The 15,829-nt window shown below is 34.0% G+C and overlaps 1 protein-coding gene across 2 annotated transcripts in view; it reads right to left on the reverse strand.

Annotated features, from left to right (window-relative positions):
- LOC131028940 (fatty acid amide hydrolase) overlaps nt 1-15,829 on the reverse strand; it is a 176,558-nt gene that overhangs the window by 24,700 nt on the left and 136,029 nt on the right. Inside the window, exons 12-20 of one of the 2 annotated variants that reach the window (XM_057959318.2) lie at nt 12,882-12,953; nt 12,613-12,693; nt 12,153-12,256; nt 11,915-12,007; nt 8,041-8,109; nt 7,407-7,471; nt 7,175-7,236; nt 6,867-6,962; nt 6,155-6,184 (exon numbers count right to left, since the gene is read on the reverse strand). In XM_057959318.2, coding sequence (XP_057815301.2) covers nt 6,170-6,184; nt 6,867-6,962; nt 7,175-7,236; nt 7,407-7,471; nt 8,041-8,109; nt 11,915-12,007; nt 12,153-12,256; nt 12,613-12,693; nt 12,882-12,953 — 657 coding nt within the window. In that variant the 3' untranslated portion in view covers nt 6,155-6,169. Of the gene's footprint in view, nt 1-6,154; nt 6,185-6,866; nt 6,963-7,174; nt 7,237-7,406; nt 7,472-8,040; nt 8,110-11,914; nt 12,008-12,152; nt 12,257-12,612; nt 12,694-12,881; nt 12,954-15,829 lie in introns of those variants that run through there. The other variant, XM_057959317.2, reaches the window with a different exon arrangement.

Below are 15,829 nucleotides of genomic sequence, written 5' to 3' on the forward strand. Positions count from 1 at the left end.
TGTGCAAAGAGACATGCCCACTCATGTAGCACAGGGATTGTGTGATCATTGTTCTCGTCTGTATGAGAGAATGCTTGGTTCCATATGGTGCATCCCCATGAGCACATACGATAAAAGGCATGCCCACACAAGAACGTTGGGACTTGTCAGAAGAGTCATGCCTGCTCATGTAGCACAAGGATTGCACGATCGTCCTTCTCGTCCATATGAGAGAATGCTTGGTTCCATATGGTGCATCCCCATGAGCGCATATGATGAAAGGCATACCCGCACATGGAGCGTTGGGACTTGTCGGAAGAGACATGCGTGCTCATGTAGCACAAGGATTGCACGATCGTCCTTATCGTCCATATGAGAGAATGCTTGGTTCCATATTGTGCGTCCCAATGAGCACATACGATGACACTTCCTCCACTGCACTCTAGAATCTAATGCCGTGTATTTATAAAGTAGTGACCCTATGTGGATTCATGACTCGGTATCATCCTTCTCTATTGATGTTGCACTGTATTGTTCCATTACTTGTGTCATGTATGCATCGTGAATGGCATGTGTGAGCCTATCATCACCCTACTTCACTTTGATTGACTATTTCGAACTATCTCCACAAGCACGATGGGGTGGACCTAAGGGTTCCACGTGGTCGGGTGGCATTGCAAACCATCGTTGGGGACCGATGGAGTCAATTCGTGATCACCTCAGAGAGCACTTCCACCTCCCTCAACACATGTACTTTCTCTTTCATCTATTCTTGCAAGTTGTAATTTAAATGTATATTGAAATAAGCATTGTAATCATTCATGATATGTATATTAAACACTCCAAGTGGAGATTGATGTAATTGAACATAATTGATATGGTTTATGCTAACTTCACTTAAGTATATTATGGGCCCATAACCCGTAGGTCCCAAGATCAATTTCATAAAAAGAAAATAAGATATCTAAATGAGTTGAAATTTTTTTAGGAGTAAACATGTGGGCATGTTGAAATATACAGGGGGAGAGATGACCTTTAAAATTTTATTTTTTTATACCAAAATTTAAATTCAAATACCTAGTTACTTAAACAAAAGAAAGGTTGGAACTACTTTATATCAAGTGTTTTGTGGGTGGTCATAATGCATTTCTGTTTTTTTTTAAGATGCTAGTAATATTATTTTTAGTACTATCTTTACCTATTGTACTTTGTTATTGGACTCGATCAACCCAATAACCTTGTACATGTGATTTATTTTATTAAAGAGGATATTCATGTAGTCCGGAATGCATGATTATCGTCTTTGAATATATGTTGAATATATAATAACAAGTGACTACTTAGTATGAGATATATACATGTCATTCAATAGGTATATGTCATGTATTGACATAGGATGACACTTTATATGAGATTATCAATTTGGGATATACTTATAAGAAATGTTTATATATAGTAGATAAATTCATTTCATGTATATATATAGTAGATAAATTTTTGTGGCTCCCAAGAACAACTAACTTAGATAAGGAAGATAAAGTCATTTCATCTCCATGATTGGTTTTAAAGGCTCTTGTATTTGGGTTAGCTAATTCCCTATCAACACCATTTTTAATAGGTTTACCAGTACTCAGTGGTTCATACAGTCCTCTTAGGAGTTGGACCATCTCAACCATGGTGTGCCTGATCATATTAGCTTGAAACATATGCCCCCTATTGGTAGCTGATGGGGATAGAACATCTTTCGCTATACATATCAATGAGGTGTGCTTTACGTCTAAATAATAATAATTTTTTTAAAAAAAAATTTCCATCGGAATTACGATGGCAATTAAACTTTCCACCGACGATGGAATCGTCGGCCCAATAACATTCTCGTCGATGCAAAGTTTCAAGATTCCGTCGAAATTCACACCCCAACTAAACAAACATCCGACAAGGATGTTGCATGTCTGACGACACTTCCATGGAGGACGATCGTTGATGCATATTAATGGACCGACAACAAAACCGTTAGACCAACAACATTCTCGTCGGTGCAAAGTTTCAGACTTCAATCCAAATTCCAACACAATCTAAACAAACATCCGACGAGGATGTTGTATGTTTGATGACTTTTTTGATTGGAAGAGTGATCATGCCCGCCATCGGTTGAGTCCATGGTGTCGTCGTAATGCTGATGTTCAAAGGCATCGTCAAGGACGATATGTAGTCGCAATTTCAACAAACGACCATCGAAAATTAGCCCCAAATGTACTAGTGACCACAAGCATCCTTTTATTGGCCTTTTCAAATGTCCTAGCAAAGTGATAAATTTGCATACACCTAAAACATAAAATGAACAGGTAATCATAATGATTCTCCTTAATTTGATAACCTAAAATTGAAGATAACAATAGAGTATGCCTAATAGGTTTACTCAAATCCTATTTGTCACAAATCCTAGCATAGGTGGCCGAATGCCTAGTTCTTGTAGAATTCGCACTTTGAACATACTCCCCCAATGAATTACCAGTGAATTTGAAGATTTACTATGTCCAAACCTCATGCAATAGTTTCTAAAATCTAATCCAATGTGTTGCCTCCTTAATTAGTTTCATATGAGAACTAAAACACAATGACCATGCCCTCATATAGAAGCTTCCATTCCCCATAAACTAGGGATCCACTTCTCAAGATATTGTCCCTTTCACATTAAGATTGGAAGATAATTTGTAGGAACTCTGAGGCCAAGAAACATTCTCCATAAATCGAGGTCCGCCTCTTAAAATATTGTGTCTTTCAAAATCAAATTGGAAAATAATTAATAGGAAACCTAAGGCCAAGTAACTAATGTTAGGCTTGCACTCCACCCGAGTTTTGCTCAATCCACTTCCTAAACCTATCCAAAAAGGCCATATACCAATGAAAATTTCACAATCACAATATTCTTCCTTAAAATATCTACCTTAGAATTGAGAAATCACTTGAGATATTGATGCATTGAATTTCCTCTATAATAGAGATGTTAACATTACCAATTGCAAGTTTTGTGCAGATTACCTCCTCCTCCCCACTTTTTCTTATCCTTACTTGCAAACTTCCCAACACCCTAACCTAAACACAAATGTCTCCTTTGTACTTTTGATTCTTTTAGCACTCCTTTCTGCCCCAACACTTCCTCTATCTCCTACACCTTTGGTTCCCAAATGTTGTAACATACTCGATCCTTGTTTGTATGAAGTTTTGGTTATGAGAACTAACAATGTCATCCTCATCACACTCTTTATAGACAAAGTGTTTCAAAGCCTTCACTAGATCTAAAACCTTTTTTGCTAATTTTGGTTTTCATTCTCTTTTGCATTTTGAGACCTAGAATGACCCAGCAAAAAACACAACCCACACTAAGAACAATTCACCTCCACTTTTTGTCTCCAAATTCCTATCTCCATTCTTATTTCAAGTTCCTCCAACAAGGGTGAACCAAGTCTTATGGAAACACAAATTATTGCATACATTCCAAAGTCGCCACTACTATTTGATCATCCAATTTAATACAAGTTTTGATCTCGTCCCCTATCACCTTTAGGTTTCGAGATGCTAGCATGCAATTGGGAGATTGCAAAAAACATGAACCACACTGGAGTGTCAAATACTTTGTGATTAATTGAGTTAAAGTTTGAGACCCAATCTTTGATGTAGAAACTAACCCCTTCCATCATTAACAATTCTTTATTCAAGATTTCTTTTTTCCTTTCTATGGATGGACATTTTACCATAAAAAAACCTCTAAACGATTTATTTTTTACCTCCTTCCCCTAATTGGATTTACTCAATTTTTGGACTTAAGCCCTTGCCAACCAATCAACTAGCCACTTGTTGAAGAAGGCACAATCCCTAAGGTAAGTTACAGTTGGAAAGAGTTAACATGAATTCAAAGAAAGAGGAATTGCTTAATATTGATTTTGAATTTGGTGGAATTTAGTTTGCCACAAATGAACCTTTGGTTATCGATACCCTCAAAAGATTCTTCTAGTCAAGACTCTATCTCCTTCGATAACCAAAATTGTCCTCAAAATTTTCCAACTCATTCTTGATACCAAGTGTCCTTCCAAATTTTTGAATTATCCACTTTTGTTCGTTATAAACATAATGGCCTTCTTCCATTGATGTGACCATTCTTAAAGAAGTGAAACCCTTATTTACCAATAGAAACCTACATGTTCTCTTTGTGAAAGCAACGTCTTTCATGCCTAGTCAAACATCCAAATTTGGAAACTTTTCTTGCCAAAATCTATATGCCCTAATACAGTTGCAAGTCATTTCACCAGCTTTACATAAGTTTTTGGTTACAAACTAAATACCATTGTAATATGTGTAATTGTGAAGAAACTATATTCTAATTTTATGGACAATTTTAATATAGACTGACAAAATTTATTGCAAATAATTTTCGATAGCAGTTTGAATTGAAAATTGGAGTCAATTCACAAGTATTAAACAACTTCATTCAACCACATTTGTACTATTATAAGAAACCTTGTTTCTCTTATATATAGGTTTGCTTTATAGATACCTATTGAAAGGGAGTTTTAGTTTTCTTTATATTTCTCACATAGTTTTTAACTCCAAAAAAAATTGACAACTCTAGAATTAGATAAGTAATCACTTTTGAATCACCTTCATTTTGTATCTTTCAAATATTATTGTTAAGAGCTCTATTTATGCCCATTTAACAATTATCACCTCGATTTCATTGTTTGTTTTCAAGCTAATAAAAGAAATATAACACTGTATTAGTTCTCCCCTATCATCCCTTAAATTTCCTACATCTACTTGTCTTATCGACACATGTTAAGTTCATATCGATGGTTCCAATTTTTTATATAATTATAGTTTTTGATATGATTGAACAACTTTTAAGATTTTTTATATGACTGAAAATTCTCTAAAATTAAACATATAAAGTGATTGAGTTGCTAAGAAATTTTTATTTTTTCTTTCAATATATGATTGGTTCTCTCTTTTCATATCCCCATGCCACGTGGATGAATTTATAAGAGTCCAACATTATATGAATTTTTTTAGTATATACACATTATCTATTGATGAATCTACATTTTTTCAAAATCCTTTTTTGAATTTGAGCAATGAAAAAACAAATGATCAATATTTTCTTCTTAAGATTGACATAAAATGCATCTATTAGGGACTTGAAAACCTCTTTTAGATAAATTATCCTAAATTGGTATCTTTTTATGAATAACTATTCATAAGAAGAAATTATTTTTTGGAATCAATTTTGAATTTCAAAAGTTTTTCCATTTAAATTACGAGCGATAAAGTATTGCAATTTCTTGTTAAATGAGAATCCCAAAATCTTATCTTTATTGTTAAAAGTTATAGCTATGGTCGGATCCTTCCCTTGGCCGACATAGCAAACATGATTGTCTAATTGGCCTATCAGCCTTAAACAATCATGAACCCGTGTATGCTCTAGAGAAAGCGTGTAATATACATTATGAAGCGGTTTTGTTTTTAAGTCCTTAACTAAGCATCGGTTAAGACACACACCCGTCACCCATGGTTAGACACGTCCCCTTATTGATATTGTCCGCCACCCCTCGATGAAGGATCACGTTGCCCTTGAAGAAGCTGACTCTTCATGAAGAGTCACTGTGGCGTGTAAAAGAGGGATACTACCTTTTTCATTTGATGAATTTTGGAACATACTCCAATCATGTGGAAGATTTCCTATATGCAGTTAGTGTTTATCATCAGCAAGTTTATTAATCATCCACAACAGATTCAAACTTCCATAGCAGATCGACTTTCATATATCTCAGATCAAATTAAATTATCATCAACAAAATCATTTCTTGGGAGAGCGAATACACTACTTGGCAGATCGTATCCTTCCTTGGCTGAAAGAACACATTCTTCATAGGTTGGATACATTAATGCAGTGTGGACTACATACACAGCTGTGCATTGTAAATTGATTTGAGCATATAGCTTCAAGGAGTGAAGCGATTCACATTGGCCTTTGTACTTGATCATTGTAAAAGCATCTTGTTGTTCATATTTGATATATATATAGATATTTGATATATATATAGAAAGAGAGATAATTTCGTGCTCGGGGGAGGCAATAACCGTATATATCATCTATGGTTGGGAGGGCAACAATGATATGAATCATTGCTCGTGGTTAATCGAGCACACCCTATGATTATTGTGCATGGTCATCTTCTTGTGATCCTAGTATTGTAATGAAATTCAACATTTATTAGTATCAACTAGAAAAAACAATTTTGAAGATATCTTTGTAGATCCTCAACAACTTTTTTGCATACGATTATGCATGTCTATAGAAGTATGAACATTATTCCAGCTTCTAATGTTTTCTTGTTCAATATGAACATTATTCCAGCTTCTAATGTTTTCTTGTTCAATCGCATATCCTCTTATATAGTGACCAAATATATTGGTAAAATAATTTTTTTTTACTTTTTTAATTTTGAATGTGTTCATTAAAGGACAAAAGACATTGATTTAACCTTAGTGTATCTCAAAATTTGTTTCTATTTTAGTTATGGATTTTCTATCTTAACCCTTTTTAAAGAAATTTACATTTTTTTCATATCAAATAATCTCTAAGATTATTTAAAAGCTCACAAAATCTCTTCTTTGTAGATAATTTGACTTTATTATAAAAACAATGTATAAATAAATAATATAAATGCATCTACGAATTAAAAATAAAATGAAATTCTAATTATTAAGAACAATTGATTAGCTGAAAATCTTTGTTTCTATATTTAAATTTTATAGTTTATATGTTGAAGATCAAAGGTGGAATATAATTAGGGTCTAAAAGGGACTTGCAGGTATTATAATGGAAATACCTCCGTAGCACAAGCCAGACGTAGTAGTGTTGCTTCTGACCAAGGGCGACCAATAAATTGAAGTCCAATGGGCATTCCAGATGCATCATATCCAACCTAATAAAGACTCCAAATAAAGGAAATTATAAAAATGATTAGATTATTCATTTACAATGTGTTTCATCAAAAAAACTGAGGTTCTACCATGCTCGTGTTTAACCAGAACAATGAGAGAGAAATATAAAAATCCCACACGATGTACTCAGAAAGCTGCATTATTAATGCATCTATTTTAATGAAAAGAAAGCTTCGGAAATGTTTGAACAAACCGGAATGGTTATTGCTGGTAGCCCAAGGAAATTTCCAGCTAGCTGATAGCGCATCAGCTCAGCTAAAAAGCAAAGAAAACTGATTAGTAAATTCTGAAGAGAAGAGTGCAATCATCTGCACAAAATATAGTTTGATATGCTGAAGCTATCAACATTTAACCAGAATAGCTAACTTTTGAGAACACTTAATGGCTAGACACCAATAACTACAAAAAACGAGTAGTCAACTTACCACTGTTGCCATAATCTATCTCTCCATATTTCAGAGCATCTTTTTGTATTGGATATGCAGTTCTACTGTTAAAACAAACCTTCAACACTCAGAATTTCTTACAAACTTTACATAGGAATTTGAATATATAATTTACATAAAGTAAGTGTCAAGCTATTTATCTTCATGCAGATAGCTTTTTAAGAAACAAAATTTGATTGTTCCTTTTATTTTCACCATACTTTTTGCCTCTACTTCTGATTTGCCACCTATAATATGGTAATTACTGCCCAGTTTAGTTCAAGATCAATGGATTATCTCTTTCACAAAGTGATTCAATTTTAAAACGCCTCTTACCAATATTATTTAAATCCGAAGACTACTATTCTAATTAAAGATCACATCCTATCCGTTTAATCCCACATTATCCATGTTTAAATCAGTGCCACAAATATTTTGTTCAGTCGACAATTACAGTGGAAAACATTCAAGAATGAACCCTGTTTTCATATTTTTGGGCAGGTTACTTTTAATTTTTCATAAATGAGATGTAGAAATTATTATTCATCCATACAAGAAAATGTTGAATTGACTAACATTATCAATCAAGTTTTTGTCTTCAGATATGTTTATGACGAAAGCTTATGAAATATACCCTGTTGTAGGGGTGACAATCACGCTCGCTTTCTTGAATATTTCCATATGGAAATGCATTTGACGAGACCTGCAAATGTGAAGTAAAAATTAATCACGATATATCAACAGGCCCATAAAATAAAGAAAGTGGAGGAAAGCATGTTTTCTTTCTTACGTCAAAGCAAACATTTGAACAATGATATTATGGTTACTATTGTAATTTAGAGTAAACTTCACCCACACTATTTCTTTTCTAGTCTTTAAAGCAGCAGTACATTATGATCAATGTTTAAAAGACGATAGCTTTTAGAATATACTTCAGGCCACATTCTTTTCTAGTATAAACGTCCACCGAAGTATATGTACTACTCCCCGAAAACTCGGCGAGTTTTTGGTTGAGGTGAGTAATAACGTCATTGAATTGCCACCAAAATTTGCCGAGTTTTTTAAGATTATTCGACGAGTCTATGTTCGAATAATGAATGATTATTCTATAATTTCTATTACATTATTTTTTTCATGAAAATATATTACTGTATATAGACTTGAGAATATAACTGAAATTTACACTTACCTATAACAAATAATTAATTACAAAAATTAATGTTCATTATCCTCGAAAGATTCTTATGGTTTTTAAAGGCTATGTTAGAAAGAGGCCCAAATACGTCCAAAAAAATCTCATTTTTCTTTCAAGTCAATTTCATTTTCTTCATCGGAATATATACATGAAATATAACATTTAACTATAAGAAATAAAAAAGACATATTGAAATGTTATATATTGGCAAGATGTTTGAGAGTGGTTTCAGATGTCTAGGAATTATTGTTGATGTAAATAATTATTCATCGTGAATATTATTACACTTTACTTAGATACATGCGCTTACCAATCGATAGACAACCCCCTCTCTAATGTCGTGATCCCCTATTGTCCTGGCGATGGTGTACACAACTTCTCCAATAGCTTCACATTGTGTGCATGGAGTCCATGCAAACATTTTGTTGCCGATGATCTTGCAGATGACATCCTCAACCTCGCCACTAACACAAAAAATCTCTTTCAGCTAATCACCAACGGACGCCTATAAACAATCGCATTCGCACTCTAGGATGATGACAAACTCCATCTCCTCACGATTCGACTCAGAGAAATCCGCCATACTCATTACCCGAGCTCTGCAACACAATTGCCATGTTAACTATGGCATTCCATTATATAGGCAGGACAAACCGAATGTCCCTACAGATCTTGCATAGCAAAAAGAATTCTAAGTTACTACTCATGCGAGCACCATGTGTCTGCAAAACCGATATTTGTAATGGAGGCGTCCAGCATATGGAGGATGTCGTCACAAAGACTAAAGCCATTCCAAGCAGGAATATCATTTAATGTGATAGATTCACATCCGTGATCAATTGCATGATTTTATAGGAGATCTACTTCTTGATTTGCCTCTCAAAATATGTGCTTGATTGAGTAATCCACTCTGCCTAAGATCTCACTGATTCCCATCAGCCACATATTGAATTTCCAGCTCGATACTTTGCCAAAGATAACAACACGAATCACATTAAGGGGTATCAATCCGTCGAAGGTTTTTCCCCATACCTAGTTTTATGCTGCCAAGAAGTGCCACATATTCAGCATAATTATTGGTGCCGACTAGGAGCTTAACTGAGCCACCCCATACCAACTCTCCCCTGTTATTTTGTGATTTCCCCAATATAATTAAATAATAAATTTAAATACTTTATTGTAAGGCCTTAAATGTAATAACAAATCTTTCCGGCCCTTTATTTAATTAGATTAGTCAAGTCTTAGTTTGGTCGTGTCGGCCCGTTTGTAACCCTTCGGGAAAGTTCCTGGAGCCCATATTTATGGCCGAGTCTGTCATTTGTGTTGGTAGGCGAGTTTGGTATTTTCTCTTTGTTTGTATGAATTCCAGTGGAGTTCGGTTCTCAGCCATCAGCCATTACAGAGGTGGACGATCCTCCCTACTTAGTATCCGCAGTTTCGGTGGGATTCATCCCTGAACTCTTTTCTCAGTTCTCGCTGATAATATCTCCTTTCTCTTTCATTCATTAACCCTCACAGGTTGGGAGGTCTTAGAGCTCTGATATCACTGTAATAGGCTGCCCTATCTGCTCGATATTTCTCTATCAACCCTGCTGTTGGTATTACTTCGAACAGTTGGCATACATTCAGTAATGGTCTGAATTTTTAACGTCCAGCAAACCCAACATATGCCCAGCCAAAGTAATTTTAACGTCCAATCAAAAGGGGAATCACATCAAACAATAGTGAATTAGAGTTACGCCCAACAACTATAAATTAAATCGCCTACATTCAAACAACTCACCAGCAATAACAGTTCGCACATCCAGCAGCCAAATAAGCTCGAGCTGGAGGTAATGTTCCAACTTCCTGCTGTTAACTAAGCCAAAACTACCACATTTCTTGTCGTACTTTCTTCTACTGCAGATTACTAACAAGACTAGACATAAAATAATCTGAAATATACCTGTCCATACCCAGTCGTACTCTCTGCTCCAACTGAGATAACTTTTTAATCAAATTTGGTTTTTTGACCTCCCAGGCCTGATCTTTCACAGGCGTGGAGAGTGTTGCAAGAGAGGGATTTTGTCCTCCAATGCCTGAAAACACAATCTCCAGATATCTCCAGAAAACCAATCCTCAACATAACACAATTCCCAAGATAAGTTTCCAGCATTAAATGCTTCTATTTATCACTTCTTTTTGGCATGCATTCCAAAGCACTATCAATATGGGATAAATGGGAAACAGAATAAAATAACATTTTCCCCTGATGTCTCCTCAAAGAAAGTGTACTTTTAATATTTCCTTTTAAAACGTTAGCTTCAGCATTAAATAATGCTTTAAGTTAAATAATTAAATTTAACTTTAGAAACTTTTGATTTTTTGCCTGAAGAATTAATTCCTTCATAAAAATGCAATCCAGGCGAATGAATAAATGCACCAAAATGATGTTGACTAAAATCGCACCAAAAATTTCCCCTCATTGTTTCCAAACTGACTTACTATAAATAGTAAGTACCTGGAAACTCTGACGAATTAACTCCATTTGACCCGAAACAGAATTTGCCTAGGCCAAAACCATCACACATCCCTACAAAATCCTGGTTATCCTTGAAGATCATGACAAAAAGGACTAACGACAAATCGATAGATAACTGCTAAAAGCAGGACATTACAATTCACATCCATTATCAATTGCATGATTTTATAAGAGATCTGCTCATTGATTTGCCTCTCAAAATATGTGCTTGATTGAGTAATCCACTCTGCCTAAGATCTCTCTGATTCCCATCAGCCACATTATGAATTTCTAACTCAATGCTTTGCCAAAGATAACAACACGAATCACATTAAGGGAGTCACCCTCAATATCGATCCGTCGAAGGTTTTTCTCCATACATAGTTTTATGCTGCCAAGAAGCACTGCATATTCAGCATCATTGTTGGTGACGACCAGGAGCTTAACCGAGCCACCCCATACCAACTCTCCCCTATCATTTTTAATAATGAAGCCGGCACCAAACAAGCTCGGGTTTCCCCTGGAGGCACCGTCGAAATTTATATTTTTAATTCACTATTATTTTAATATTTTAAAGAATATTTTTATATAATTATTATACTCATTCTCGCCATCTACATAATACAGCCAATGGTCGAATATTCAGTTATTTCAGGTTAATAATTGTTTGTATAGACAAAATACAGGAAAGCCTTTTCATTATTAGCAGTGCTATCAAGGAAGATTTGTAAACTTATAAAAGCATGTTCACAAAACTATAAATATTCAACTACTTGACCACAAAATGGAATGAAGAAGCAATTTTAAGCTTACTTGTGTCGTTGGGCGTTGAGAAATTCTCGACTACTAAAAGAGCTGTATGCTGATAATTGGACCCGTGCATCACCACCTGATTTTGCTAGACCGCTAGACCATTCCGGAGTTCATTATCAGAAATGCATCAGAATTAGTCAAATCTCAAAACATGATTAGAAAACCGTAATCTTGTTACAATCACAAAATTTACAAAACCTATTGACAAACAAGTAACTGTTAAGTGACGATTCCATACACATTTTTAAAATCATGAGAAAAAGATGAGTCACATTCGCATCCAATTGTAATGTAATGTGCACGGCGCATTTCTTCCAGCTCTGGCAGTGTGACCTCGAGAATCTACAAAAGTTAATCCGAAATTATTTAAGCGACAAGTACTGCTACGAATGACTCAATCTCGCAAAAAATTAAAAATGCCATCATGTGCATTTTGCGATAAGCTTGTCAAGTTTTCAGCTTTCTTCCAATAATCAATGATTCTGCTTTGAGAATATAATTATTAGATTATAAAGAATATTTGGCATGAACAATAAGATTTTTACGACTAAATAGCTATAGCGTTTTGTATTCAAGACAGGGCAAAAGAAGATGAACTTGTAAACATTGGATTTTGTAGTGTAGATGTTAAGATATAAAAGTTTTGAATAAGAAATTCAATCAGTGCTAGTGATCAAGAATAATTTAAGTGTCAATACCTCACATCCATAATGAAGTTTTATAAGGTTTAGTGCCTTGTAGCAAGCACTCCTTACGGCATCTTCACAATCATCAAACCACTGCAACATACAAACAAGATTAAGGTGAAAATGTGGTAAATTTTTTAGCTTACAATAACGTGCAACAGTAGATGTTAAGTAATTGCTATTTTCAAAGAGTGCAAAGTGAAAAGCTTTTGAAATCATTAAGTAATGGACAGTAGAAACTAACAAAACAAACAATCACGGCAGGTGCTCTGAAATCCAACCTTGGTGTATTTTGCTAGCTTCAGATCTCGGATACCTTCGCTCTTTTCCAACAATGGTAGCCTTATATGTGGCTGAGAAATGCAAAATGCAATAAGAATTAAAAAAATTAAAAATGTAGTGTATATAAAAAATGATCAACAGGCTATTAGACTTCTAATATCGACTTTTATGTTGTAGACTGTGAACATGATTTGCCTCTTAATTTATATACTTTGTCTGGTTATATAAACACTGAAAGTGCAACCGATTTGCAATGACCTAATTATAAGATGTTGGAAATCAGGTAATCACAAGTATTAAGAAATAAAGTTACATTAAATTATCTAGTTAGTATTTTAGTTTCGTAGCAAGTTTTCTAGTAACAGTAAAATAATAGCTTTATAAAGCCGATCCATTGATTGTAATAGATAACCTGAATAAATATAATATTATTTTTTTAATTTTGTTTAAGATGTAAATATTTTGTTCTTCTGTATTTGCTGCTACATTGGTATTTTTTAAATAGGTTTTTTGAAAAATAAGCTATTTGTGATGAGATAAGGGCATCTTTTGGAGAAACCAGGGCGAATAATTGATTGAAACTAGTATCAATTTTTACTTTTGCATATAGTGATATAATCTATGGTTTTTTAAGATAATGTTTATGTTCTCCAAATCATTTATGTTATGACTGACAAATATTTCAAATTCATATGGTTGTGCTATATAGAGCCAAATAAAACATCAAATGAATGGAATGTAAAGGGTTCAGTTAGAGGTTGGAGGAAGTGGAGGCTGAGGATATCTATCATGCAACTTAATTTTATGACTTAGGAAATAAGGACATTTATCTTGCAAAGATAAATTGTAAGAATCAATTGCAAAAGACTGCTTTCCTCCGAGTCTCTATAATTACTATGAATTAAAAATAATGATAACACTTATGAGTGTTTAAAACTATCTAATTGATAAGATTTGTATATAAATAATGATAATATTATTCAAAGAATTATATATATATATATATATATATATATATAAAATGATAATTATGCAAAGATGATATTGATGTTAGGCTTTTTCTGATTTGACAATGGGAAGTATGCTAATTTGTACTCCAATCCCGTATAGTATCGATGTTAGCCTTTTCTGATTTGACAAAAGGAAGTATGCTAATTTGTCCTCCAATCCCCTATAGCAATGAATTGCTATTTCTGATTTCAATCCTTAAGTATATGCAATGTAGATAAGATGATGATATTGGTTAAAGCAATATGTTGCTGTTTCAGGTTTGAAAATGAATACTTGCAACAAATATTAATGGTGTTGTTTCTGATACGACTGTAGAAGCCTGCAACAATGACGGTGCCCTCTCTGATTTTTTTATTCCTGAAATGTATGCAACCTGTTTTGACACTTAAGCCAAAAGATGCTCTAATGAGTAGATCCACGTAAGGATACAACAATAACAAAAACCAACTTCCACGATCGAGTTGAATGATAGAACTTGCCTTCTTATATCTTCTCCTTGGCATGAGGAATCACGTGTAAAGGACATGACTCATGTCTCTTCTTAATGGCATCATTCTATAATACTTCTAATTGCTGCATTAATCCATATCGGGTTTGTATACAATAGTTAACACACCCATTCATTATTACTAATCGCTGACAATGGATGGTCTTCACGTCTTTTCACAAAGACATTAGTTTATGTTTAACATAGATAGTCATTGTCAATCTTATTCATCACTGTGTATTCCTATTCCTTGCCGTATTTCTTCTTATGATATCGATTATGGATGATAATCGATCAGTAATGCTATTTAAATATCGATCCCATCATTATCTTCTATTATGATCAGTCCATGCCTTAGCCGATAAGATCTTTGAAATATTGATGATCGATGATGATCTTATTAGATTAATATTGGCATATCTTATAGTTTAATGGTCAATAATGTATTTTAGGTAGAATAGATTCTTTCTATTTTTACTTTCAGTTATCAATTGTTTCTTAAGGAAACATCGTCTGTATAATTGTCTATATGTACATTCAATTCTTTTAATAAAATTATGCAATTACCATCATTTCATGGTATCAAAGCGGGAATACAGCAATTTTTTTAGTGAAATTGTTTTTTAAGTTCTTTTGTTATCCCGTCTTTGGAAAAATCGGAAACCATTAAAGCAGCTTGTGAGGCAGTTTGGCTTTGAAGGATGTTTTCTGACATGAAATGTCTCAAGGAGGGCCCTTCACCTCTCTTTTGTGACAATCAAGGGGTGCTCAAACTTGTCAAAAATTTAGTCTTCCATGAACGAACCAACCATGTTGAGCTTCACTGTCATTTCATCCGAGTTGCAATATGTTCCACCTGAGAATCAGACTGCAGACATCCTCACCAAGTCTTTAAGCCCGGACAAAATTTGTAAAATTTAGGAGGCAACTTGGTGTAGTTGACAGATTAACCATTCAGGAAAGTTATTTGATTAATAATTGTACCTTATATAATTTAATGGTCAATAATGCATTTTAGATAGAATAGATTATTTCTATTTTTGCTTACAGTTATCGATTGTTTCTTTAGAAAACATTGTCTGTTGAACTGTCTATATGTACATTCGATTCTTTTAATAAAATTATGCAATTAACATCATTTCAGATCTTCACCATTAATTCTGCTTGGCGACTATACATATCTTTGTTTAGTCTTCTTCCTTATTGATTGTCGATATGGATTCTCCACGTCCTTAGTTAATATTGATGTTATTCTTCATTGATCTCTTGATCCTTGTGTTTCTGCGGTATTTTTGATCCTTGTCTTTCTGTGATGAAATACCGCATAATTGGTTAATGCAGATTGATATAGACCTTCCTTATACTTAGTTGATGATCTCCATGTCCATTCTTTCACAAAATTGGTTTGTTTTATTGCCACCGTTTCTATGTGATATCTCATTGAGGATG

The sequence above is a fragment of the Cryptomeria japonica genome, chromosome 7, assembly GCF_030272615.1.
Source record: "Cryptomeria japonica chromosome 7, Sugi_1.0, whole genome shotgun sequence".
Taxonomy (NCBI): Eukaryota; Viridiplantae; Streptophyta; class Pinopsida; order Cupressales; family Cupressaceae; genus Cryptomeria; species Cryptomeria japonica.